This window comes from Filicampus tigris, chromosome 7 (assembly GCF_054856515.1).
Source record: "Filicampus tigris isolate MCC_2025a chromosome 7, RoL_Ftig_1.0, whole genome shotgun sequence".
NCBI classification, from domain to species: Eukaryota; Metazoa; Chordata; class Actinopteri; order Syngnathiformes; family Syngnathidae; genus Filicampus; species Filicampus tigris.
Window position 1 is genome coordinate 23,902,091 of NC_141223.1, and position 24,714 is coordinate 23,926,804.

Consider the following 24,714-nt stretch of genomic DNA (forward strand, 5'->3'; position numbering starts at 1 on the left):
CTCTGTCCATCTTTAAAACCCAGTTGAAGACACATTTCTTTTCTCTGGCTTTTCATCAGACCAGAATTTTTCGGCTCTTTTCCGGTGTCAATTGTATATAGCGTTTTATGTCAATTTATTGGCTTTATTTATTTATATTTTATATATTATGTATGTCTATATTTATTAATACATGTACTACAGCCTTTTATTGTTTTTGTTTTATTCATTGTATTGTAAAGTGCTTTGTTACAGCCCGAGCTCTTATGAAATGCGCTATATAAATAAAATTGTATTGTATTGTTTTCTGTATTGTTTGTTCGCTGGATTGGAGGACTGTGCGAGCGATAAATCCTGTTTGCTCACTCCTCAGTGAACAGACGGCGAAGGACCAGAAATCCGTGTGTACTTATGACGGAATTGTTGCACTGTAGTTGGCGTCGACTACGGCCCACATTAGCCATGTTGGAAATGAATAATAAAAAGGGAGATAAATTAGCTACGTCTGACGTCGTGTCTTTGGGAGACGTTACAATACACTTCAATCGGACACCTATAATTTATTTTCACAAGCCACGCAGAGCCGCAACATAAGGGTGAAAGAGCCGCAGGTTGCCGATCCCTGGTTTAAAGTATTCATAGCATTCAAATTCAGTAGGGTTTTTGCTTCGACCAATTAAACCACGACATTCTCCAAAAGTATGGATTGAGAAACTACAAGGAACGAATGCCTGAACAATTATCTGACCTCAGCCACGCCATTTTTGTCAGAAACCCGTCAGAATTGATTCGGAAGAGTAATCCCTGAAATGGTGAAGAATCTAAACCTCAACCATGTCATGCTGACCCCAGCTATCCTTTGATTGAACTACTTTATTTTTGGTGGGGTGGGGGGTGAATGCTGAAGCTGAATATGAGAATGGCAACTTTGACCATCAGCCTACTTATGTAAAAAAATCAGGAATGTTCAAGGGGTTGTTGCTATGACAGAACAACAGCCCCCAAAACCGAGAAGGGCAAATGCCAGTATTACTGTCGTCAGCCATTTTAAATTAGATACTGTACGGTTAAAGAGATCTTGAACAACATTATTTCTTCTTCTACAGTGATTAACAACAATATTAAGCTCCCTTGTCTGCAATGTTTAAATGTACAATGATCATTTATGGAATAGGCGCATTATACAGTAGAGACCATATTTTTTTTAAACTCCACACGTTTTAAAAGCATTGTGAACATGTTTGAACACAAACTAATTGCAAACATAAAACACATTTTGTTGTAAGTATGGAATATAAAATATATAGAGAAAAAACTCGTTGTAACCATACTAAAAGTTATTCAACTACATTTTTAAAACACGTATTTCACCCTCAAATTATGTGTAACAAAAATCTGCGATATAGCTAACCACGATATAGCAGACAAATCGGCATGTGGGGTCTGCCTATGGGAGGGGGGGGGGGTCAAATAGGCTCCAAGTGGATTAAAAACCTCCTCTTTCGTTTTAAAGATATACTGTAACTGCCAGCATGAAGGCGGGCAGGTTACTGTGTGTTATCTGCGTGGTCACCCGAGGCCTGACAAAGCCACTCGTCTTTCATTTGATCGCTGCACCACGCACATTCTCGAATGAAACCAACGAGGGGTGTGGGGGGCGGGGGGGGGGCGTTTCTTATTATTATTCTTATTTGTCACTGTTTCAGTCTGACAAACCAAAACACACACACATACAAAACCAGCCCCCCCCCCACACACACACACAAAATGGACCAGACCCATTTCAGCACAAACAAAACCACAGAAGAGTGTTGGAATACCAATACACGGTAATAAGTGTACATAAAACCACAGAAGAGTGTTGCCATACCTGTACAGTAGTAATATGTCAGCGTAAAACCACAAAAGAAAAAACACGTAAACGTACCTCGATGTATCCGGCCAACGATGGCACCACGACGGTCAAAACCAGAGCTGATATCACCGGGACGCAACCCATCTTCCACGAGTAGGAAATAACTCCTGAACAGAGCTGTCCGGTGTCAAGCAGACACACTTAAAAAGATCCAAGGCAATGCTACAACGATATCCGCTTTTCGCCACTCGGTGAGCGGGACAGAGTCCTGCTCCTGCTTGTTTGGACTGCCGGAGAAAAAAAGCTGGGAGGGCACCTAGTCACACGCAGTGGCTCCGTCGTGGAAATGTGGGCTGTGATTATTGGGAAGGCTGCTCCATGGATGGTGCCTCCTCCCTCCTCTCTCACTGCTCCAATAAACTCGCACGTACCGTGGGCTCCGCGCACTGCGACCCCTGTTGGCATACAACGGGGAACTGCAGGACAAACAGGTCAACGTCGCAATAGAGCAGTAAGTCTTGTAAGCAAGTAAACTTTTCGAAATGATTTCTTGCTCTGATTCCGAATCCACCCTGTTTTTTTCTGTCTTGTTTTTTATAATAATAATAATAATGATGATGATAATAATAATAATAATAATAATAATAATAATAATAATAATAATAATAATAATAATAATAATAATAATAATACAGTAATAGTCTGGTCGACATCCACCTCGCAGCGCAGGGGTCGAAGGCCCTGGCCTTCCTATGTGGCGTTTGCATGTTCTCCGAGTCACCGCGCCTGCGTGGGTTTTCTCGGGGTAGGTAGGCCTACTCTGGTTTCGTCCCACATTCCAAAATAATGCATGGTAGGTTGATTGGAGACTCTAATTTGCCCCTAGGTGTGATTGTGAGTGTGAATGCTTGTTTCTCTCTGTGTGCCCTGCGATTAGCTGGAAACCCATTCAGGGTTTCATCAAGTGGTTGTACGAAATAAAATCATCTGAATCCATATAGATTTTTTAAGAAGACTATATATCTACTTTAAAAAATTATCTGGTTACAGATACCATCATTTCAGTGTATACCCCCATGAGATTATGCCGAGGTCTTAACTGTTTGAACTATGTTTTTAGATTTCATCTTCAGCTGTTGCCAAGTGCGCTCTCCCCCAAGTGCACCGAAATGAAATAAATTAATAGACTTCCATTCAAGCAGTTTTCCCGTTATATTATTGTGACTGCAAAGGACTACATTGAAATATAGGCATTGACCCGAGCAGCAATTTTCTCCCGCGCCTCTTCCCCGTTGCCATGGTGACTCATTGAATCGGGGCCCCATTGATGCTGTCTTTACCTAAAAAAAATGTTCTGCATTTACTCAATTTTATTTTGTCAAGTAGTTGCACGAAATAAAATTGAATACAGATATAGCAAGTAGACTATATACATCTACTTCAAAAATGTAGCTGAATCCAGATGATTTTAGTTTGTGCAACAAAATTACAAAGTAAAATGTAGTTAATTCAACCACCATTTTTTCAGTGTAGTTGTGGTGCACGCGCTTAACTCCGGAAAGTTGAGACAATTGATTCGAATCAGCTGTTCTGGAACCGGAAACTCTGAGTTTCCTTTCTCAAATTAGATCAACAGATTTCAGAATTAGATTTGTGAAACGGACCCATGGTGGTTAGGTTCATAGTTTGTTTCTGGAGAGGGGTCGGCGGGGTGGTCGTACGGGGCGTGACCAGAAACATTTGTGCTATTGCGGTACTGACCGAGAGCATGAAGTCCAAATGTGAAGTAATTTCAGAAAATGCCAAATGAAATCCCAGTAAAGTGTAATTGAACATTATACAAAAAATAAAGCATGGAAAAAATCATTTCTATTTCCTATATTTGACAAAATCACCGTTTGTCCAAAGTGAGAGGCTGACGAGCTCGAAACAGGAACGATGTCATTAGATCTCACGTTGAGACACACGTTTGTCCTTTTTGAAGACGATATAGTGATCAATTTCCATATCACAACAGCAAACTTTGAACTACTAATTTAATTTCTCCCCAACCTGGAACCTATAATTGATTGCGGCCCTTCCTTCTCTACCGTGTTTTCCACTAGTAGGCAAGTGTGGGCCCCACGCTGTCGCCATCTATCGGTCAGTAGAGAAATATATTCTTGTCGGCGACAACTTCCGGTAAAACCAAACAAATAAACGGACCATTTTCCATATTGTGTCTCGTGCTATACTCTATTTTCGTTGATAGAGAAAAAAAAAAAGAAAATGTAATTGTTTTCACAGTTTTTCTTACTCGTTCCAGAAAAGAAACATAAAAATCAATCTGTATTTCAATGATCACGTTTCCATTTTAAAACGAAAATCAAATAACCATTCGTTTTTCAATTTTTAATATCTTGTTTCAACCGTAACATCCAATGACCAAAAGAAACACTGACCCTTGTCTTTGAACTCAATTTAGTTTTTTACTCCCCTTGATTATTGACTTGAACAATTTGACGAACGGAAGATTTACATTTCATATCGGTCGTGGAAAGAGAAATTATCCACTTTATAACGCGTTTGCCAAGCATTGCGAGTCAATTACGCGTGTATAGTTCACCTCCATTGTGGTGATGGCGCTCTAGTAATAATACTTGTAAGTTGCTATTCAGGAAACAGGAAGTAGTTTGGCAACTCGGACGCGAGACTGTGGTTACGTCAAATGTCGATAAGACGGAGACTATACGTTTCCTCACAGCATTGTATGAACGAAGCCCATTTGTGCATCAAATCAAGAAATAACTCGCAGTTTTTGGGGTCTGTTTAGGACTATTTAACGTGGTTAAAGGAGATGAGGTTAAAGAAAAATTACTATTGGTCCTCCGCTGATAGTGTAGTGGTACACACGCCTGAGTTGTGTGCGGGCAGCGTGGGATCGATTCCCGCTCAGTGACAGTGTCTATGTGTGCCCTGCGACTGGCTGGCGACCAGTTCGGGGTGTAGTCTGCCTTCGCCCATTGACAGCTGAGATAGGCTCCAGCAACTCCCCGCGACCCTATATAGGATAAGCGGTTTGGAAGATGATGACTATTGGTCCGATATGGATCACGCGACAGGCGAACGATTTCCTAACTTATTTTTCATTTAGAGGATGAAAAGCAACACAATTTTCCTATTACGATCCGGAATGCGTTTGTTATATTCTTTAAAATCACTGACTTGGTTATTTGCTTGTGAAAGAACATTGTGATGCTTTCCTGTTGGACCACTTCGGGTCACATGACCCAAATTACCCAGCAATTGCTCAGCTTTTGTTTCATTTGCAGGCGGGCAAAAACAACACAGTTAGACTTGTCATTACCTAAAATGCGTGTAGTTGTTGTTTGGGCTGTAAATGTGTTTGTTATGGCTATTTGACGTTTGTCGCCGTCACTGTAGCTCATCTGGTCGGGAATCAGTTGGACCCCTGTGCCTTTGTGCAGTTACCGCTTCTCAATCATATGGCCAAAATCAAATGTAATGTTTGTTAACATTAGTCGTATATCTGATACGTTATCGAACTGGGTTATACGTATGAATTGATCAATGGGAATTAGTATAAGGGCTTGCCCCGGCCCCTCCACGTATCGAACCGGTACTGCAATATCTCTAGGAATGGTGTACACTCTCTGCTGGTAAACAGCGAGAATTTAATTGGTCTGACGCTCCACGATGGTGTGTCGGTCATTGCAGTGTATACTCATAATTACGAATGCCCCTTGTTGCAGTATCCTAAGAAGTAAAGGCAAGACTTCTGACGTTGAAAGTCTGCAATATCACTTCAGAAGGATATAGCTTAGTATTGCGATTGGCTTGCAACCAAATCAGGGTGTCCCCCGCTTACTGCCCGATGACAGCTGAGAATAAGCGGTGTAAATAATGGATGGATGGATAAAATTGGTGGTCAACGAATCAAACGTATTATTAAACGCAAAGTGTTGTGGAAGAGTGTATGGTGTTACACCACTAGATGTCACCAGCATTAAATTATGTTCCTGACCACACAAAGAAACTGGAAGTGCAGCATGGGGGCCGGGACAATTCCCGCTTTGAATTCTTGGTAGAAGTGAAGCAAGGCATGATGGGAATGTTTTTGCAGATTCATTTTACCATAATCATAATGGTTTAGGTAATGTACTGACTGAACGATACTATTTAAACCGGTGGACGAGTGAGGCATAATCCAGTGTGAATGTGTGTATGTGTTGACACATGTCTCGCAGATGAGCCCGTGACTGAAGATGGTGTGTGTGCGAAAGAGATCGGCCTTGGTAAATTGTCGACATTTCGCTCATCCAGCAATGCAGATACCGCGACCATGTCTATGAAGGACCAGTGAAATACTATTGGAGTAGCTGCACATTCCGGCATATGTAGGATTCATCAAATAATAAATTGTACAATTCAAGTGTTAGCTTGTCTCACAGACGTCTAGTTGGGTGCAAACATCCGCACTACGGTGAATATGGACACTACTTAAACAATGTGCCAGTGATTATTGTGCCATCGTAAGCAAAAATGAACCGGAAACACCGGTCGAGTCCCGCACAGCAATCTGATTGGCTGTCTGGAAGATTATGCAAAACGAAAGGGCCGCGCCTCCCTGCTTCACCCCTCCCGAAAATGCAGGAATGGGTGGGGAGGGAGCAACTCCTGCAAACATTTGTGACTTCAATTACGCATTTGTGGATTTTCATTACGCATTTGTGACTTTAGTTATGCATTTGTAAATTCTCAATACGCATTTGCACTGTGTTTACGGATATTATTTTTTTGACACATTTGTGGATTGAAATGCGCATTTGTAAATGGTTTTGCTTCAATAATGACCCCATAGATTGGCCAGTACCATTCAAACCCGAGCATCGACAATTCTGGTTGGCTAATACGTCTATCACTCAAACACCAAAGGGGAGGAAAAAATTCATTTTTGAATATAAAATGACACTTTCTTGCGATTGGATTATTGCGCCAGGTCAAACCTCGACGTCGATTAAATTTCGATTTATCGTGCAGCCCTAAACTTATCATTGGGTTCAGCGCAAGCAAAATTAGTGTCCACCAGACATGTCCACGACACGTGTATTGCTGCTTTGCTATTGGACACTTTGGGCCACATAACCCAAAGTACCCAGCAATTGCTCAGCTTTCGTTTCATTTGCAGGCGGGCAAAAACAACACAGTTGCACTAGTCATTACCTAAAATGCGTGTAGTTGTTGTTTGGGCTGTAAATGTGTTTGTTATGGCTATTTGACGTTTGTCACCGTCACTGTAGCTCATCCGGTCAGGAATGAAGTGGACCCCTGTGCCGATATGTAGTTATCGCTTCTCGGCCTTTTGGCTAAGATCAAGTGTAGTATCTGTTCTTATCAGTTTAATATCTGATACGTCTCCTATTTGGGGACTATATATTAAATTGATTTTTGGAACTGGGAGATGGAAAAGGGGCTTGCTCCGTCCACTCCATGCATCGACCTGGTATTGCAGTATCTCCAGGAATGGTGCACCCCCTCTGCTGGTTAACAACAAGCATTAAACTTGGTCTGACGTTTCACGGTGGTGTTTCGGTCTTTGCAGCCAATACTCATGATTACGAATGCCCCATGTCGCAGTATCCTAAGAAGTGAAGGCAAGACTTCTGATGTTGAAAGTTTGCGATATCATTTCAGAAGGATATAGTTTAGTATTTTATTTTAATCTTTTTCCCTTTCAAGATAGAAAAACAATTAAAAGAATACAAAGTCATTGTTGTATCAAGAAAGACCTTTGTTTCCCACCAATAAGAAAACATTGTCTTGCTCTGCCCACGCTACTCCAAAAAGAGCTAAAGTAAACAAGGATATTTGTCATATTTCAAATTTTATTTCAATGTCATATTTATAATGTACGACGGTCATATAAAGAACAGATTCAAACGTATATTTTCAAATAAAGATTTTCTGTAGTGGGAGGCACGGTGATTGCCTGGTTAGCACGTCCGCCTCACAGTTCAGAAGTCGTGGATTCGATCCCGGCTCCCTGTGTGGAGTTTGCAAGTTCTCCCCGTGCCTGCGTGAGTTTTCTCCGGGAACTCCGGTTTCCTCCCATATTCCAAAAACATGCATGGTAAGTTGATTGGACACTCTAAATTGCCCCTAGGTACGATTGTGAGTGCAGATGTTTGTCTCTGTGTGCCCTGCGATTGGCTGGCAACCAATTCGGGGTGTCCCCCGCCTACTGCCCGAAGACAGCTGGGATAGGCTCCAGCATGCCCCGCGACTCGTGAGGATAAGCGGTTTGGAAGATGACATGACATGACACGACTATAGTTGGTATAGACTGGTTAGCTAGTCCGCCCCACAGTTCAGAGGTCGTGGGTTCGATCCCGGCTCCGACCTCCCTGCGTGGAGTGTGCATGTTCTCCCCGTGCCTGCGTGGGTTTTCGGCGGGTACTCCGGTTTCCTCCCACATTCCAAAACATGCATGGTAAGTTATTGGACACTCTAAGTTGCCCTTAAGTGTGATTGTGAGTGCGGGTGTTTGTCTCTGTGGGCCCTGCGATTGGCTTGCAACCAATTCAGGGTGTCCCCCGCTTACTGCCCGATGACAGCTGAGATTGTGAGGATAAGCGGTGTAAATAATGGATGGATGGATAAAATTGGTGGTCAACGAATCAAACGTATTATTAAACGCAAAGTGTTGTGGACGAGTGTATGGTGTTACACCACTAGATGTCACCAGCATTAAATTATGTTCCTGACCACACAAAGAAACAGGAGGTGAAGCATGGGGGCTGGGACAATTCCCGCTTTGAATTCTTGGTAGAAGTGAAGCAAGGCATGATGGGAATGTTTTTGCAGATTCATTTTACCTCATTCCTAATGGTTTAGGTAATGTACTGACTGAACGATACTATTCAACCCTTCTGCCTCTTGCGGTATTTTGACCAAAAAATGGACACAATCTTTTCTGAATATTTTCTCACTTTCAAAATGTTCAGTGGCACCAGACAAATCCATACATATATAGTTTCCATCCATCTATCTATCTATCTCTCTCTTTATCTATCTCTCTCTCTCTATCTTCCATACATATATAGTTTCTATCTATCTATCTATCTATCTCTCTCTCTCTCTCTCTCTCTCTCTCTCTCTCTCTCTCTCTCTCTCTCTCTATCTATCTATCTATCTATCTATCTATCTATCTATCTATCTATCTATCTATCTATCTATCCATCTATCCATCTATCTATCCATCCATCCTATCTAATCACAACAAACTCTGACAACTAGTCCAGGTGGTCAACAGTCTCTTTGCCGTGGTTGTAGTTGATATAATTAAAAAAATATTTTTGGCTTTCTTTTTCTTCAAAATTCCCTGAACCATTCAGTCAACAAGTGCGTTTTGTTTACGTTCTCACTGCACGTCTTCACGTCTGCAGGCGCAGGCTGTGAGCCTCGGCTGGATTGGGCAGCGTCTTCGGAGTCCACCGTCGTCACAACGGTCGGCCGCCCCCGACAGCGGAGCTCCTCCCCGACGTTCGGCAGCAGTTGCACTCGCTCACTCGCCGGCGGAGAACCTCCAGTAACCGCGGCAACGTTGGCCAGAACATTTTTATTATTTAACTAATTCGGGGGCTCAACTCATTAATAACCAATTGTTTGTCATTAATAGTCAATTGTTAATAAATTCTAATGTTCATTTGGTTCCCTCTCGCTCTCTCTACACATCATTTGAATTTGGTACAAATAATGAAGTAGTTAAGACATCCGCCAAACCCCTAAAGTGAAATTCCTCTAAGCTCCAGCACAACCGCACATATTCCTTTGCACACACGTGCACGGCTGGCTCGTGTGAACGGATGTGCGTGTACTTACACACGTCTGAAAAGGCACAACAAAAGACAAAGGAAAATTTAGCAAATGGCAGCCAATGTCACCCCGGAAGCAGAAACGCTACTGGGATGACCCCAGCATAATCAGAAGGTTCTTATCTTGGCGCCACCTGGAGGATTATCAATCAATCAATCAATCACATTTTATTTATATAGCACTTTTCATACATAAAAATGCAACTCAAAGTGCTTTAAAACATTCAAAGCAAAACATAGAATTATCTTCAATCAAAAGAAAAGATAAATTATTTAAAAGTTGTTGAAAGCAAAACTAAAAAGGTGTGTCTTGAGCTTCCTCTTAAAAATATCAACAGTCTCTGCAGACCTGACGTCCTCTGGCAGGCTATTCCAAAGGTGAGGACCAAAACGGCTGAATGCAGCCTCGCCATGCATTTTGGTCCTCACCCTTGGAATAAATAAAAGGCCGGCGCCAGAGGACCTCAGGATCCGCAAGGGCTGGTATGATAAAAGCAAATCAATCTTGAAAAAAACAATCTTGGTTACATTTTTAATATGAGGAATAAAACTGAGCTCAGAGTAAAAAATGACGCCAAGGTTCTTCACACAATGTGAGGGATTAAAAATGTGTAGTTTTGGTAAAAGCTTCTCTCTCTGACCTTCGGGACCGATAACTAAAACCTCAGTCTTGTCCTGATTGAGCTGTAGGAAATTATCTGCCATCCATGACTTGATATCTAAAATGCAATTTAAAAGGGTATCAATGGGTCCTGTGTCATCAGGAGACACGGCAATATACAGCTGCGTGTCATCAGCATAGCTGTGAAAGCTGATGCCGTGTCCCCTGATGACATCCCCGAGGGGAAGCATATAAAGATTAAAAAGTAGGGGGCCTAAAATCGAACCTTGAGGAACCCCACATTTAATTTCATGAGTTTTGGAGGAACAAGTATCCATACTTACAAAGAAATATCGGTCTGCGAGATAGGAATAAAACCAGTCAAAAACAGTACCAGAGATGCCCACTAGATTTTTAAGTCTATTTAATAAAATTTGGTGATCTACTGTATCAAAAGCAGCGCTTAGATCCAGTAGCACCAAGACTGTGAGTTTTCTCACGTCTGCAGTGCACCTAATATCATTTAAGATCCTTAAAAGAGCAGTCTCCGTACTGTGGTTCATCCTAAAACCAGATTGATATTTCTCCAAAATATTATTTGTATTTAAAAAATGATTCAACTGGATGAAAACCAGTTTTTCTAAAATCTTACTTAAAAACGGTAAGTTGGATACGGGTCTGTAGTTATTAAAAACGCTCGGGTCAGAACCGCTCTTCTTCAGAAGGGGCTTCACCACCGCCGTTTTAAAGGCAGCGGGGAAGACGCCTGTCTGAAGAGAGCAATTGACTATATTTAAAATTTGTTCTTCAAAAAATCCATAAAATGTCTTAAAAAGAAATGTGGGAATTGGATCCAAAAGGCAGGTTGTTGGGTTTACCTGTGAGAAAACTCGAACAAGTGTCCTTGCATCAACCAGGGCAAAACTTTCCAGTGTTTCCTCATGTAAATATGATTGTCCGGGATTATTAAAACTTGTGTTTTGACGGGCTAAAAGACTGGATCTTATGTCATCGATTTTACTTCTGAAGTGGTCTGCAAAGTCCTCACAGAGAGCATCTGTTGGTCTCTGTGGGGACTTATTAAAATCAGAACTAGTTAAAAGTTCAAAGGTGGAGAAGAGAACCCTGGGGTTATTTTTATTGACTGTAATGAGGTTTGAGAAATAGGAAGATCTTGCCAGTTTTACTGTTTTATTGTAGGATTTCAGTTGTTCGCATAAAATTTCATAGTGTACTGTAAGTTTACTTTTTCTCCACCTGCTCTCTGCACTCCTGCATTTTCTCTTTGATATTTTGATAGCATTGTTTCTCCACGGGGGTACAGTCTTTGTTTTTGTTGTTTTAATTAAAAGTGGAGCTACTGAATCTAATGATGATTTAAGATGTAGGTTAAAATTGTCAACAATAAGATCACAGGGTGCAGGTAAAATGTCAGCAGGAGTGCTTTTTAAGATCTCGATAAAATTTGCAGCCACCTCAGAAGATAGGTAGCGTTTCTTCACTGTTCTGACCGGGACTGCTAGATGGTTAAAACTGGCGATGTTAAAATAGACACAGTAGTGGTCTGACACTGCCAAGTCAACAACAGAGGACACACCAGCAGACAAGCCATAGGTTATAACCAAATCCAGGGTGTGTCCTCTGTTGTGAGTTGGCTGCAAGACGTGCTGTTTAAAATCCAAGCAGTTTAAAAGGTTTGAAAAATCTCTGGATAGTGGGTCCGAGATGTTGTCCATGTGTATATTAAAATCGCCAGTTATTAATATCCTGTTATAACTGGAATATAAAATGGATAAGAATTCAGAAAATTCTGTAATAAAAGAAGTGGAATGATGGGGAGGTCTATAGACGGTAATGCAGAGAATAGGGGGACTGCTAAAAACAAAGGCATGGTGTTCAAACGATAAATAGCTGCTAAAAATGATCTCCTTTGATAAAAGAGTATTAATAAAAATTGATGCAGTCCCGCCTCCTCTTTTGCCATCCCTTGTAGAAAATAAAAAGTTAAAATTCGGTGGGCAAGTGTAAGAATAATAATGCATTTTAGTATTCATGTGTTTGATTATTAACATTAGGCCAACTTGCTTAGTGTGCTTTGCTTTCACATATGTATGTTAATTACACACACACACACACACACACCCACACACACACACATAGACAATACAAGTTCATAGTGTTCCAGCTGCTTTCGCTCCCCTTTCCCTTAGAGCTGGAACACCTTTGTTATCAGGGACACCAAAGAATAATAAAAAGAAAGGGGGCGCAGGAGCCGGGCAGAGCGTTTTAGGAACTGTAATCGTACACTTCCCTGCGCTCTCCTTGCAAGTAAAAAGACAATATTGTTGTGGAATGTCTTCTCTCCTCATTGTGTGCATTGTTTATGAATGTCTCACTTGGTGTGAACCTGACATTAAATTGGTCTTTCGAGCCGGATTCCTATATGCCGGAAGGTTTCCAGCTGTCGAGTCAACCTCCAGGTAAAGTCCGTGGCCACGGCTCTAAGACCCTTTGTGGGACTGGTCTTTGGCTCCACTTCTGGGAACTGAAGGCTGACGGGAAGCCGGAGGAGTGAAGTCATCTCTGGGTGAGTAGGAAACTCACGACACTCGTGGATGAGTGAATTGCGCGCTGGCAAAAAAAACCCTTGCCCTGGTAAAGTAGTAAGACAGAGTAAGTCTATAAAACTGTAAGAAAGAGTAAGTCTATAAAACTGTGAGACAGAGTAAGTCTATAAAACTGTAAGACAGAGTAAGTCTATAAAACTGTGAGACAGAGTAAGTCTATAAAACTGTAAGACAGAGTAAGTCTATAAAACTGTGAGACAGAGTAAGTCTATAAAACTGAGAGACAGAGTAAGTCTTTAAAACTGTGTAAGCCTTGAGAATACTAGTCGATGTCAAGTTAAAAGACAGAGTAAGTCTATAAAACTGTAAGGGCGACGGTGTCCTGTACGTACTTAAACTCCATGAAAAACGCTGCTAAAAGTGTGACTGTGTAAACTGTGTGAGTGAATGTAAACAGGATTGTAAGTGACAACTTTGTGTGGACGCAATAGGCAAGAATCCTCCGCCACTTGTGGTAGAAGCTTGAGGATTGCCACACACTGGGTTGATTGTCACCCTGTTTTAAGGTAAAAGTCAGTATAGGACACCCTAGGTGTCATAAAACTGACTCTAGGAAAAAAAAAATGAAAAAAAAAAATGGGAAAAGTAAAATCGGTGATAAAAGTGATCCTAAACAAAACCTCGCATGCAAAGATTGGACATTTGTGGAGCGTCACTGTCCTTCCAAAATAGTGGAATGAACTTAAACCTTTGGATAACAGAATATGACTTTGCTGGCCAGCTTAAAAAAAGAAAATAACAATAATAATAATAATAATAATAATAATAATAATAATAATAATAATAATAATAATAATAATAATAATAATAATAATAATAATAATAATAAAGGATGGCCTGTGTACACTTGAATTCTGGGTGTGGGTATGTTTGGGCAAATCGGTTGTGAAACCCTGTGTGAAGTGTGTAAGTGAACAGAGTGATTGCGAATTAAAATACCACTAGGTATTTTATTCCATATAATTAGTATAGTATAATTAGTAGTATATGTAGTAGGATAATGAACAGCAGACTGATGTGAATGCAGAAGCAAGAATTCTCCATCTGAAAAGGTTGTAGTGAGAATGACCACAACAGGAAATTTGAATTGCTGTCCTACTGATAAAAATCCAGTTTTTAGAACACCCTAGGTGTTAGCAAGCTGGACCAAATTGTCTATACAATGGGGAAAATAGGTAGTAAATTTAAATCATAAAATGCAATGTAAGGATTGGAAGTTTGTTGAAAAACAGGATCCTGATAAGATCCAATATTTAGACGCATGGATAGCTGAACACGTTTTAATGGTTAAGTTAATTACACATAAAATAGCCGTGTTACAGGAATCAATCATATAGCAGAAGCATTTAATGGGCAAAAAGTAAGAAACGAAGATAATGTGACTTGAGCGGCGGCGCAGACATCAGGGAGGGGCACCTGGGCCCTCTGCTCCTCTCTTGTCTGACCCTGCGACAAGGCGACATTCTTGTTCATTATTATAACATTTGGCTGAAGAAGAGCACAAAGTAAGCAAAAATAAACTACGGATGTAGAAACAACAAGTCAAATATTTGGGACGCAATCTTAGTGTTGGAAGTATAATTGTAGTGGGGAATAGAAAAACAAAAACAAAGTGCAATTCTCCAGGCTCCAAAACATCAAATGAAGGGGTGGATGATGTCATTTTTTAGGTCTAACAAATTGTTGCTGAATCTGGGTGCCAAATTATGCAGGAATCATTGGTGAAAAAATGTAATAGTGAAGACCTCAAATGACATCACCTTTAAGGTAGACCAATGAAGCAGGAAAGTTTTTTGTGAAATAAAGCAAATTTTAGTGTTAAGCACAGCATTATCTTAAATTATGGTGACCCCTTATTCAGTTGATCGATTGTAAAGGTCATTTTTCGACCTCAGTTTTGGTGCGGCAAGATAGAGACAAAATGAAACTAATTATTTCGAGTTGGACGGTGCATTGCCGCACTCTGGAAGAGCAGTTATTGCAGCATCCATTGCTGTACAAACAAATGCAGCAATGGATGGGTGCCTCAGTTTCCAGTTGTTGTTTTTTTAAGTGCAACCATAGTTTTTTAGAGTGCCACATGCAGTCTCTGCATTGTTTTAACAGAGGACCATGATCTTTTTATCACTAGCGAAACATTTACCTTGTATGTATTGAGACAACGTCTAACTAAAGAGACGCACGATGTTAAACACAGCCACATTGTTACTACTTCCTGAGGATGGAGGAAGACATGATTGCCTCACTGTAAACACAAACATTCATATTACTCAGAAGTATTGTGTGGAACTAACTCACATTTTGATAATTTGTTCTAAACATACATTTTAATTAAGTTGTTAGTAATTCCTAACGATTAAATTAATTTACTCAGTTGTTTTGAGTTTACATGTCTTAAACAAATTAAATATTTAGAACTTCTGGATTTTTTTTTTAAGGTGAAATGCTTACGTTTACTTATCATTTCGAAGGCCACGAGTTTCCATATTTTTTATTTATTTAATTTTTTTTATAAACTGAACTCCTTGATTTAAAAAAAAAAAAAGAATAAATAAATAAGCTAAAATAAAACACTGGTGCGACATTACCAGGTGACATCTGTGTATGGCCAAACAGATTACTTATTTTACCGAAATATCCATACGAATGGGCTGCTGAATTGAATGGAAAACTATTGTTTCGTCATCATAGATGCTTTTTCAAAATGGCTAGAAATATTCCCTATACCAAGCATTCAGACGCGTTGACGGTGGCAAAAGCACTTTGCAGGGATATCATCCCCAGATATGGCATTTCTAAAAAACGTACAATGATGGTGGTACCCGTTTTGTTGACCAAATTGTGGAGAAAATAGGGGTGATGGTTCACATTGATCTGAGAATCTTGGTGCTTACCACCCTCAAAGTGCTGGATTGGTGGGAATAATCAATGGGACAGCAGAAAATAGACAGAGATAATGCATTAATATAACGGGAAGTACTTTTCATAATAAGATAACGCTTAGACAATGTGTACACGTGAAAGACATGGCAAGTACTTTTCATGATGGAATAACGCTTAGACAACATGTACACAAACGGGGTAGCAAGAGAAGGTTGCATTTTTCTCAAACAGTAATGAGACAAAACACACACACACGGAAGGAACATCTGTTGGCATTTATGGCGTACTTTCAGTAGACCAAATACCAGATGATAACACGCCGAGCATGTGACTTATATATACCGTAATTCAGTCAGTCAGTTTCCAGCTTAACACACAATTAGTGAACCTGCAGTATGAAATACGGACTAAACGTAAAAACAATGAAGCCAAAATGAGAAAGGATGGGTATGAGGATGTACACTTTTGAAGAGTGTTGGCGCAGGAGCGTGAGAAAGGGCCAAGTAAGTTGGACAAGGTGTTGTTTCATAGAAATGAGGAGGCAGGTTGGGGGTGACATGGAACTGGCTGGGGAAAAAAAAGAAAAAAATCAACGAAATGTAGAATTAACTAAAAAATTTTTGCCATTAGGGACAGGATTCACGCTATTTGTCGATGGGTCATATAAAAAGGATGTTTTTGGGAAAACACGACTGGCTACTCTGTTGTTACGAAAGATGAAATTCTAAAAGCAGAATCACTGCCGTCGCATTATTCTGCTCAAGCTGCTGAATTGGTTGCACTAACAGAGGCATGTAAATTATGCCAGAATAAAGATGTTACAATTTACACTGATAGCCAATACGCATTTGCAACAGTACACATCTTTGCACAATACTGGCGCAATAGAGGCATGATTACATCGACGGGAAGAGCAGTGACACATGCTCAATTACTCCAACATTTGTTAGAGGCCGTACAGTTACCACGCAACATTGCAATATGTAAATGTGCTGCACATAAATCGGGGACAGACAGTGTGACATTGGGGAATGCTTTCGCAGACAAAACAGCTAGAGAAGCGGCTTTAAAGCCCTTCCTGGGGTTTTCAGACCACATTCCTGACACACAAATATTGAATACCCAAACCTTGATAGATATGCAACAGCAGAGTCCACAGACAGAACAAAAACTCTGGACTGATAAGGGGGCAACTTTGCGGGAAAATATTTATGTCAGCACAGAGGGAAAACCCATACTACCAAAAAATTTGTTCAGGTGGGCAGCAATATTAAGCCACGGGGTGTCTCATGTTTCGACTGGGGGAATGGTGGCTCTTGTAAACAGACATTACACGACTTATGGGTTTAACCTTTTCTCAAAGAAGTTTTGTAGGGCTTGTTTGACCTGAGCCAAGCACAATTCACAAGGTAACTTGCGTCCAATGCGGGGTCAGTTTCCTCCGGCAACCTATCCTTTTCAGAGAATTCATATGGACTTTATTGAATTAAGTCAAAGTGAGGGAAAAAAGTACTGTTTGGTTATTATTGTTGCATTTTCAAAGTGGGTTGAGATTTTTCCGACAAAACAACCAGATGCGCTAGCAGTGGCAAAAGCGTTGTGCAAAGACATTATACCGCGGTATGGTATTCCGCAGACAATTTATAGTGACAATGGGACACATTTTGTTAACAGAGTTATTGACAAAATAGGTCTGTTATTTCATATTGACTTAAAGCGTCATTGTTCCTATCATCCACAGAGTGCTGGTTTGGTAGAAAGGATGAATGGGACTGTGAAGAATAGGTTGAAAAAATGCATGGAGGAAACGGGTAGACCTTGGACGCAATGCGTTGATCTTGTTAAACAGTATATCAATATTACTAGTATAACTGGGCCTACTCCATTTGAAGTACTTTTCGGTAGGCCCTACAAACTACCGTTATTCACTAAACACTGGGAATTGGATGATGAGGCGAATTTGGCTGATTACATGAGAAAGACTTTAGAGAAACGTGATGAACTTAAATGACCTGAGAACGATTGTATTTCCCAACAGACACAACAACTGGTGAAGCCAGGAGATTGGGTCCTGGTCCAGAGCATTAAGAGAAAACACTGGCACTCTCCCACGTGGGAGGGCCCATATCAAGTGTTGCTGACAACTCCTACTGCTGTGAAGCTTGCAGAGAGGAGCACGTGGATACACTTATCACATTGTAAGAAGGTCATTTCTGCTGATTTCTCCTCCGGGGAAGGTGAGCAAAAGTCTGGCAAGAAGGTGGGTGCAGATTTATAGTATCTGAAAATACTTGACGGTCAGTGAAGAATTTGACAGACACCAACCCCTTTTTAGTGGAGTTACAGCAGAAATGGCGATGCCAAAATGGCTTAAAGATGCTATTGGGTGTTTTGCAGCTGTACTGATGGTTATTTTTGTATTTTTATTCATTTGGCACCTGTGGGGGAGCCTCGAGGGGGGGCTATTTGAATCCTGCAGTAATTAGAACTAGGCGTGGCTCTTTGGCTTCATCCCACTCATTTGTTCCTTGGATTGTTTCCTGGGCTTATATTAATTCCATCAGAATTACTGTGGCACCCAATAGCACGACAGAACTGAAGCTTCCAATAGCAACCCTGAGGGGGTTCAAGAAAAGGTGCGGTAGTATAATTCAAACAACGGGGAAGGGATACGAACAGTGCTGGTGGTACCTCACTGGACATGTGTTAGATTCGAGTTGGGATTCTTTGATCACTACACAACAGGGTGATTATTGGGTTCAGGACAGGGCCGTGAGGCTAGATATTTTCATAATAAAATACTTCTTTCAAAGACGGGGTCGACACTCAATCTCAGGGTCACTGTGGGGGTTGCGCCTTTCTATAGACCTCCCCATCATTCCACTTCTTTTATTACAGAATTTTCTGAATTCTTATCCATTTTATATTCCAGTTATAACAGGATATTAATAACTGGCGATTTTAATATACACATGGACAACATCTCGGACCCACTATCCAGAGATTTTTCAAACCTTTTAAACTGCTTGGATTTTAAACAGCACGTCTTGCAGCCAACTCACAACAGAGGACACACCCTGGATTTGGTTATAACCTATGGCTTGTCTGCTGGTGTGTCCTCTGTTGTTGACTTGGCAGTGTCAGACCACTACTGTGTCTATTTTAACATCGCCAGTTTTAACCATCTAGCAGTCCCGGTCAGAACAGTGAAGAAACGCTACCTATCTTCTGAGGTGGCTGCAAATTTTATCGAGATCTTAAAAAGCACTCCTGCTGACATTTTACCTGCACCCTGTGATCTTATTGTTGACAATTTTAACCTACATCTTAAATCATCATTAGATTCAGTAGCTCCACTTTTAATTAAAACAACAAAAACAAAGACTGTACCCCCGTGGAGAAACAATGCTATCAAAATATCAAAGAGAAAATGCAGGAGTGCAGAGAGCAGGTGGAGAAAAAGTAAACTTACAGTACACTATGAAATTTTATGCGAACAACTGAAATCCTACAATAAAACAGTAAAACTGGCAAGATCTTCCTATTTCTCAAACCTCATTACAGTCAATAAAAATAACCCCAGGGTTCTCTTCTCCACCTTTGAACTTTTAACTAGTTCTGATTTTAATAAGTCCCCACAGAGACCAACAGATGCTCTCTGTGAGGACTTTGCAGACCACTTCAGAAGTAAAATCGATGACATAAGATCCAGTCTTTTAGCCCGTCAAAACACAAGTTTTAATAATCCCGGACAATCATATTTACATGAGGAAACACTGGAAAGTTTTGCCCTGGTTGATGCAAGGACACTTGTTCGAGTTTTCTCACAGGTAAACCCAACAACCTGCCTTTTGGATCCAATTCCCACATTTCTTTTTAAGACATTTTATGGATTTTTTGAAGAACAAATTTTAAATATAGTCAATTGCTCTCTTCAGACAGGCGTCTTCCCCGCTGCCTTTAAAACGGCGGTGGTGAAGCCCCTTCTGAAGAAGAGCGGTTCTGACCCGAGCGTTTTTAATAACTACAGACCCGTATCCAACTTACCGTTTTTAAGTAAGATTTTAGAAAAACTGGTTTTCATCCAGTTGAATCATTTTTTAAATACAAATAATATTTTGGAGAAATATCAATCTGGTTTTAGGATGAACCACAGTACGGAGACTGCTCTTTTAAGGATCTTAAATGATATTAGGTGCACTGCAGACGTGAGAAAACTCACAGCCTTGGTGCTACTGGATCTAAGCGCTGCTTTTGATACAGTAGATCACCAAATTTTATTAAATAGACTTAAAAATCTAGTGGGCATCTCTGGTACTGTTTTTGACTGGTTTTATTCCTATCTCGCAGACCGATATTTCTTTGTAAGTATGGATACTTGTTCCTCCAAAACTCATGAAATTAAATGTGGGGTTCCTCAAGGTTCGATTTTAGGCCCCCTACTTTTTAATCTTTATATGCTTCCCCTCGGGGATGTCATCAGGGGACACGGCATCAGCTTTCACAGCTATGCTGATGACACGCAGCTGTATATTGCCGTGTCTCCTGATGACACAGGACCCATTGATACCCTTTTAAATTGCATTTTAGATATCAAGTCATGGATGGCAGATAATTTCCTACAGCTCAATCAGGACAAGACTGAGGTTTTAGTTATCGGTCCCGAAGGTCAGAGAGAGAAGCTTTTACCAAAACGACACATTTTTAATCCCTCACATTGTGTGAAGAACCTTGGCGTCATTTTTGACTCTGAGTTCAGTTTTATTCCTCATATTAAAAATGTAACCAAGATTGTTTTTTATCACCTTAAGAATATCGCCAGAGTCCGCCCGTTTCTCTCTCAGGCTAACACGGAAGTGCTGATGCATGCCTTTATTTCCTGTCGTTTAGATTACTGTAATGCCCTGCTCTCTGGCCTCCCGAAAAAGAGCATTTCACCACTGCAACTACTGCAGAATTCAGCCGCTCGGGTGCTGACGAGAACCAGAGGGCGGGAGCACATTACGCCGGTTTTGAAATTGCTGCATTGGCTCCCTGTGTGTTTCAGGATCGATTTTAAAGTACTTTTATAAGTTTATAAATGTGTTAATGGTCTTGGGCCATCTTATTTATCTGATTTGCTTTTATCATACCAGCCCTCGCGGATCCTGAGGTCCTCTGGCGCCGGCCTTTTATTTATTCCAAGGGTGAGGACCAAAATGCATGGCGAGGCTGCATTCAGCCGTTTTGGTCCTCACCTTTGGAATAGCCTGCCAGAGGACGTCAGGTCTGCAGAGACTGTTGATATTTTTAAGAGGAAGCTCAAGACACACCTTTTTAGTTTTGCTTTCAACAACTTTTAAATAATTTATCTTTTCTTTTGATTGAAGATAATTCTATGTTTTGCTTTGAATGTTTTAAAGCACTTTGAGTTGCATTTTTATGTATGAAAAGTGCTATATAAATAAAATGTGATTGATTGATTGATTGAGGCCTCCTACTGCAGTTATTTTTAATTCATCTTGTTGGGGGTTTCTTTTGTGGGCTTATTGATCAGGTTTTGATCCTTACTTTTCTATTGTAATTTGTAAAGACAGTACTATGTCTCCTTCTGAAATTCCTAGAGTAAATTCATATGTTAAATAAACTAAGATAGTAATGAAACATGTTCCTCATACTGATTTTGGCTGGGAAATGCAACAAATTACAGGTGTGATAGTTCAACATAACAATTGGATATTGTTAGTAGAAAATGCTGCAGGTCGAGTCGATTTTAGTTGCATTACGTGTCTAGGACCAAGACCGTTATTACGTATCATACCTGCGAAAATTGATCACAATTGTCTTATGGAAGTTATGACCAAAACAAATCCGAATTCCACCTGCATTTCCTGGGATTCAATTTATCCGCTGGCAAGGGCTGTGCGGGATAAACCTATATTTTCTGCAATAGTCGCTAAAAACAACTTTTCTCGTATGAATCTCACCGGTACAGGCCCAAATTTGGGGTCGATCCACGCCGCCTGGTGTGACACCTGGTGCGCCCACCCGCGCTTGGATGCTACACCTCTCATTCCGCGCAGTGACGTGTGGTGGTGGTGTGGTGGTAAACAATTGTATGACACATTGAGAAATGCTTCAGGAGTTTGTGCACTTGTGTCATTGCTCTTAACTGTTACTATTTTTCCATCTACAGTAGAGGATATCCAGAGGGCAGCTCTGACGCACATTCCGCGAGACAAGTTCTTTAGGAATCGGCGTAGTGCTTCCTGGAGGGATGGAGATCCGACCTATATTGATGTTATTGGCGTACCTCGAGGTGTTCCAGATGAGTATAAACTGGTTGATCAGATTGCAGCTGGTTGGGAGTCCATTTTTATTTGGATCACGCCGAATAAAAATGTTGACAGGATCAACTGCCTCCACTACAATGTGCAGAAACTGGGTAACTATACCGAAGCAGGATTTCTTGCTATCAAAGAACAATTGGCAGCCACCTCTCTCATGGCGTTCCAGAACCGCATAGCGGTTGACATGCTCCTGGCGGAAAAGGGTGGGGTGTGCGCCATGTTTGGCGACCAGTGTTGTACATTCATACCTAACAACACGGCCCCGGAGGGGTCCCTCACCAGGGCCATCGATGGCCTCCGCGTTCTCAACCACAAGATGAAGGAGCACTCTGGAGTGGACACGTCTCTTTGGACGGAGTGGTGGGAAAAAACATTTGGTGGATACAAGGACTTGGTTTCCTCTGTCCTGGTTTCTGTTGCTGTGTTTGCAGCTATCCTCACGTTGTGTGGGTGTTGTTGTATTCCTTGTCTTAGAGCACTGCTCAACCGGTTGATCACTACGGCTATTGCACCTACGACGTCCAAATTAAACGATGTTTATCCGTTTTTGCTTTATCGTACAGTTGAGAGTAATGATGACACTGATGACACTTCTTTTGATTCTCCTGTTGACATTTCGTTTTCTTTTCCAGATCTCTTTCCGGGTCTTGGAGATCATGAGTAAAATTACATTGACAACCCCGGGTGTAATTACATTTGTTTTCATGAGAGTGATTCGGTAGATTAAAGCCTTTGTGGAGGGTCTATTCGATGATATGAGGATTGTGCAAATGTAAGAGAAACAGGGGGGAATGTGATTAATCAGATATATAATGATTCGGGTGTTGGATTTTTCAATCAGATTTTTCTTTATATTATTCATGTTGATGTTCATGATTAAGCCTGTTAATTTTGTAGATTTAGCTTTATACTGTACACGAATAATGATGTATTTTATTGTTCATGTGTTTAGCTTTATATTATATAAAAACAGGGGGGAATGTAAGAATAATAATGCATTTTAGTATTCATGTGTTTGATTTTTAACATTAGGCCAACTTGCTTAGTGTGCTTTGCTTTCACATATGTATGTTAATTACACACACACACACACACACCCACACACACACACACACACTCACATAGACAATACAAGTTCATAGTGTTCCAGCTGCTTTCGCTCCCCTTTCCCTTAGAGCTGGAACACCTTTGTTATCAGGGACACCGAAGAATAATAAAAAGAAAGGGGGCGCAGGAGCGTTTTAGGAACTGTAATCGTACACTTCCCTGCGCTCTCCTTGCAAGTAAAAAGACAATATTGTTGTGGAATGTCTTCTCTCCTCATTGTGTGCATTGTTCATGAATGTCTCACTTGGTGTGAACCTGACAGCAAGCCTTGTTGAGAGCAACTGGAGCATCTGTACCAAGCCATGTCTCAGACAAAAGTATACCATGTAAATTATTGTCTAAAATCAGGTCGTTTATGATAAAAGTTTTGTTTAAAAGGGAGCACACGTTCAGCACGGCCAGATTAATTATTGTGCTGGACGTGCGCTCATGGTGGTACGAATGAGCAGTATTAACATATATTAGATTACCAGTGTTAAAACCACGTTGTTTGTGTGTGCAAGGGAAGCGTCTGCCGGTGATGGTTTCAATGGGAAAGTTGTCCGATAGTGGTAATGATAATGAGGGCCTGCAGGGGGAGCTAGTGAGGGTGGTGGTACTGTGAGCAGCTGGTATTGGCCTGTAAGTGATGGTAGTGACATTGTCATTGCAGCGTTTATGAGTAGAAGAAGAAATATGATTGGTAAACAAGAGGCAGCTGGGATTGGAATTGGTTACGACATGGTGGATGTTAGCGGCTAAAATCTTGCTACCAAGAGAGTTCGGATGAACACCATCCGGCTGGTAAAAAGACGGGCGTTTCCAGGATAGGTTAAAATTGTCAATAAAAGCAAAGCCAAGGTGGCCACAAGTGCGTAGGAGCCACGTGTTCAAGCTTAGAAGGCGGCTGAAGCGCTCGGCTCCGCGAGACAATGCTGGCAAAATGCCACTCACCCAGACCGACAGACCGCAGGTTCTTAACAAGGCAAAGAGGGCGTGAAAGTCTCTCTTCGTCTGCTCAGACTGTCGGCGTATTGTCTCGCTTGTCCCAACGTGAACGATGAGCCGGGTAATGGATGATGGCAGAGAGTCAAGAACACCCGGCAGGATGTTAACTATGTCCATGACTTTCGCTCTGGGAAAACAGCGGGTGACGCAGCAGGGATAGTGAGTACGTCTAATGGTGCTGTCGCCAATTATAACGGTGGTCGGTGGGTGACGTGAGGAGGGAACGCCAAGGGACTCACCACCGGCGGGAGATTCACAACCCCACTGTCCAGGATGGCTCCGCCGAGGCCGAGTGAAGACGGTGGATGACACCGATGAGTGTCGCCGATGATACCTGATTAGGGCTGTTCACACTCTCAACACTAATTTTATACTTTGGCTGCGTAGTGCACTCGTCACACAATAGTTTCATTCGGTAATCATTGAAAAATGCACGAAAACACATCAGGTTTACAATGCATCAAAAATCATG

General features: G+C 41.1%; 2 protein-coding genes and 1 non-coding gene across 8 annotated transcripts in view; 2 read left to right on the forward strand and 1 right to left on the reverse strand.

Moving 5' to 3' along the window:
• Window positions 1-2,209, reverse strand: part of aplp2 (amyloid beta (A4) precursor-like protein 2) — an 89,572-nt gene extending 87,363 nt beyond the window's left edge. For 4 of the 6 annotated variants that reach the window (XM_086036236.1, XM_086036234.1, XM_086036235.1 and 1 more), the window contains exon 1: window positions 1,907-2,208. In XM_086036236.1, coding sequence (XP_085892362.1) covers window positions 1,907-1,978 — 72 coding nt within the window. In that variant the 5' untranslated portion in view covers window positions 1,979-2,208. Of the gene's footprint in view, window positions 1-1,906 lie in introns of all 6 variants that reach the window. The other 2 variants (XM_086036239.1, XM_086036238.1) reach the window with 1 other exon arrangement.
• Window positions 2,210-7,180: 4,971 nt separating this feature from the next.
• LOC147145229 (U2 spliceosomal RNA) lies at window positions 7,181-7,371 on the forward strand. The gene has a single exon (XR_015087600.1). It is a non-coding gene; the product is annotated as a U2 spliceosomal RNA (small nuclear RNA).
• A 13,710-nt stretch (window positions 7,372-21,081) lies between these two features.
• Window positions 21,082-23,379, forward strand: LOC147145230 (uncharacterized). Its single transcript, XM_086035997.1, has one exon. The coding sequence runs from the start codon at window positions 21,457-21,459 to the stop codon at window positions 22,810-22,812; it is 1,356 nt and encodes a 451-aa protein (XP_085892123.1). The 5' UTR covers window positions 21,082-21,456; the 3' UTR covers window positions 22,813-23,379.
• Window positions 23,380-24,714: the final 1,335 nt, after the last annotated feature.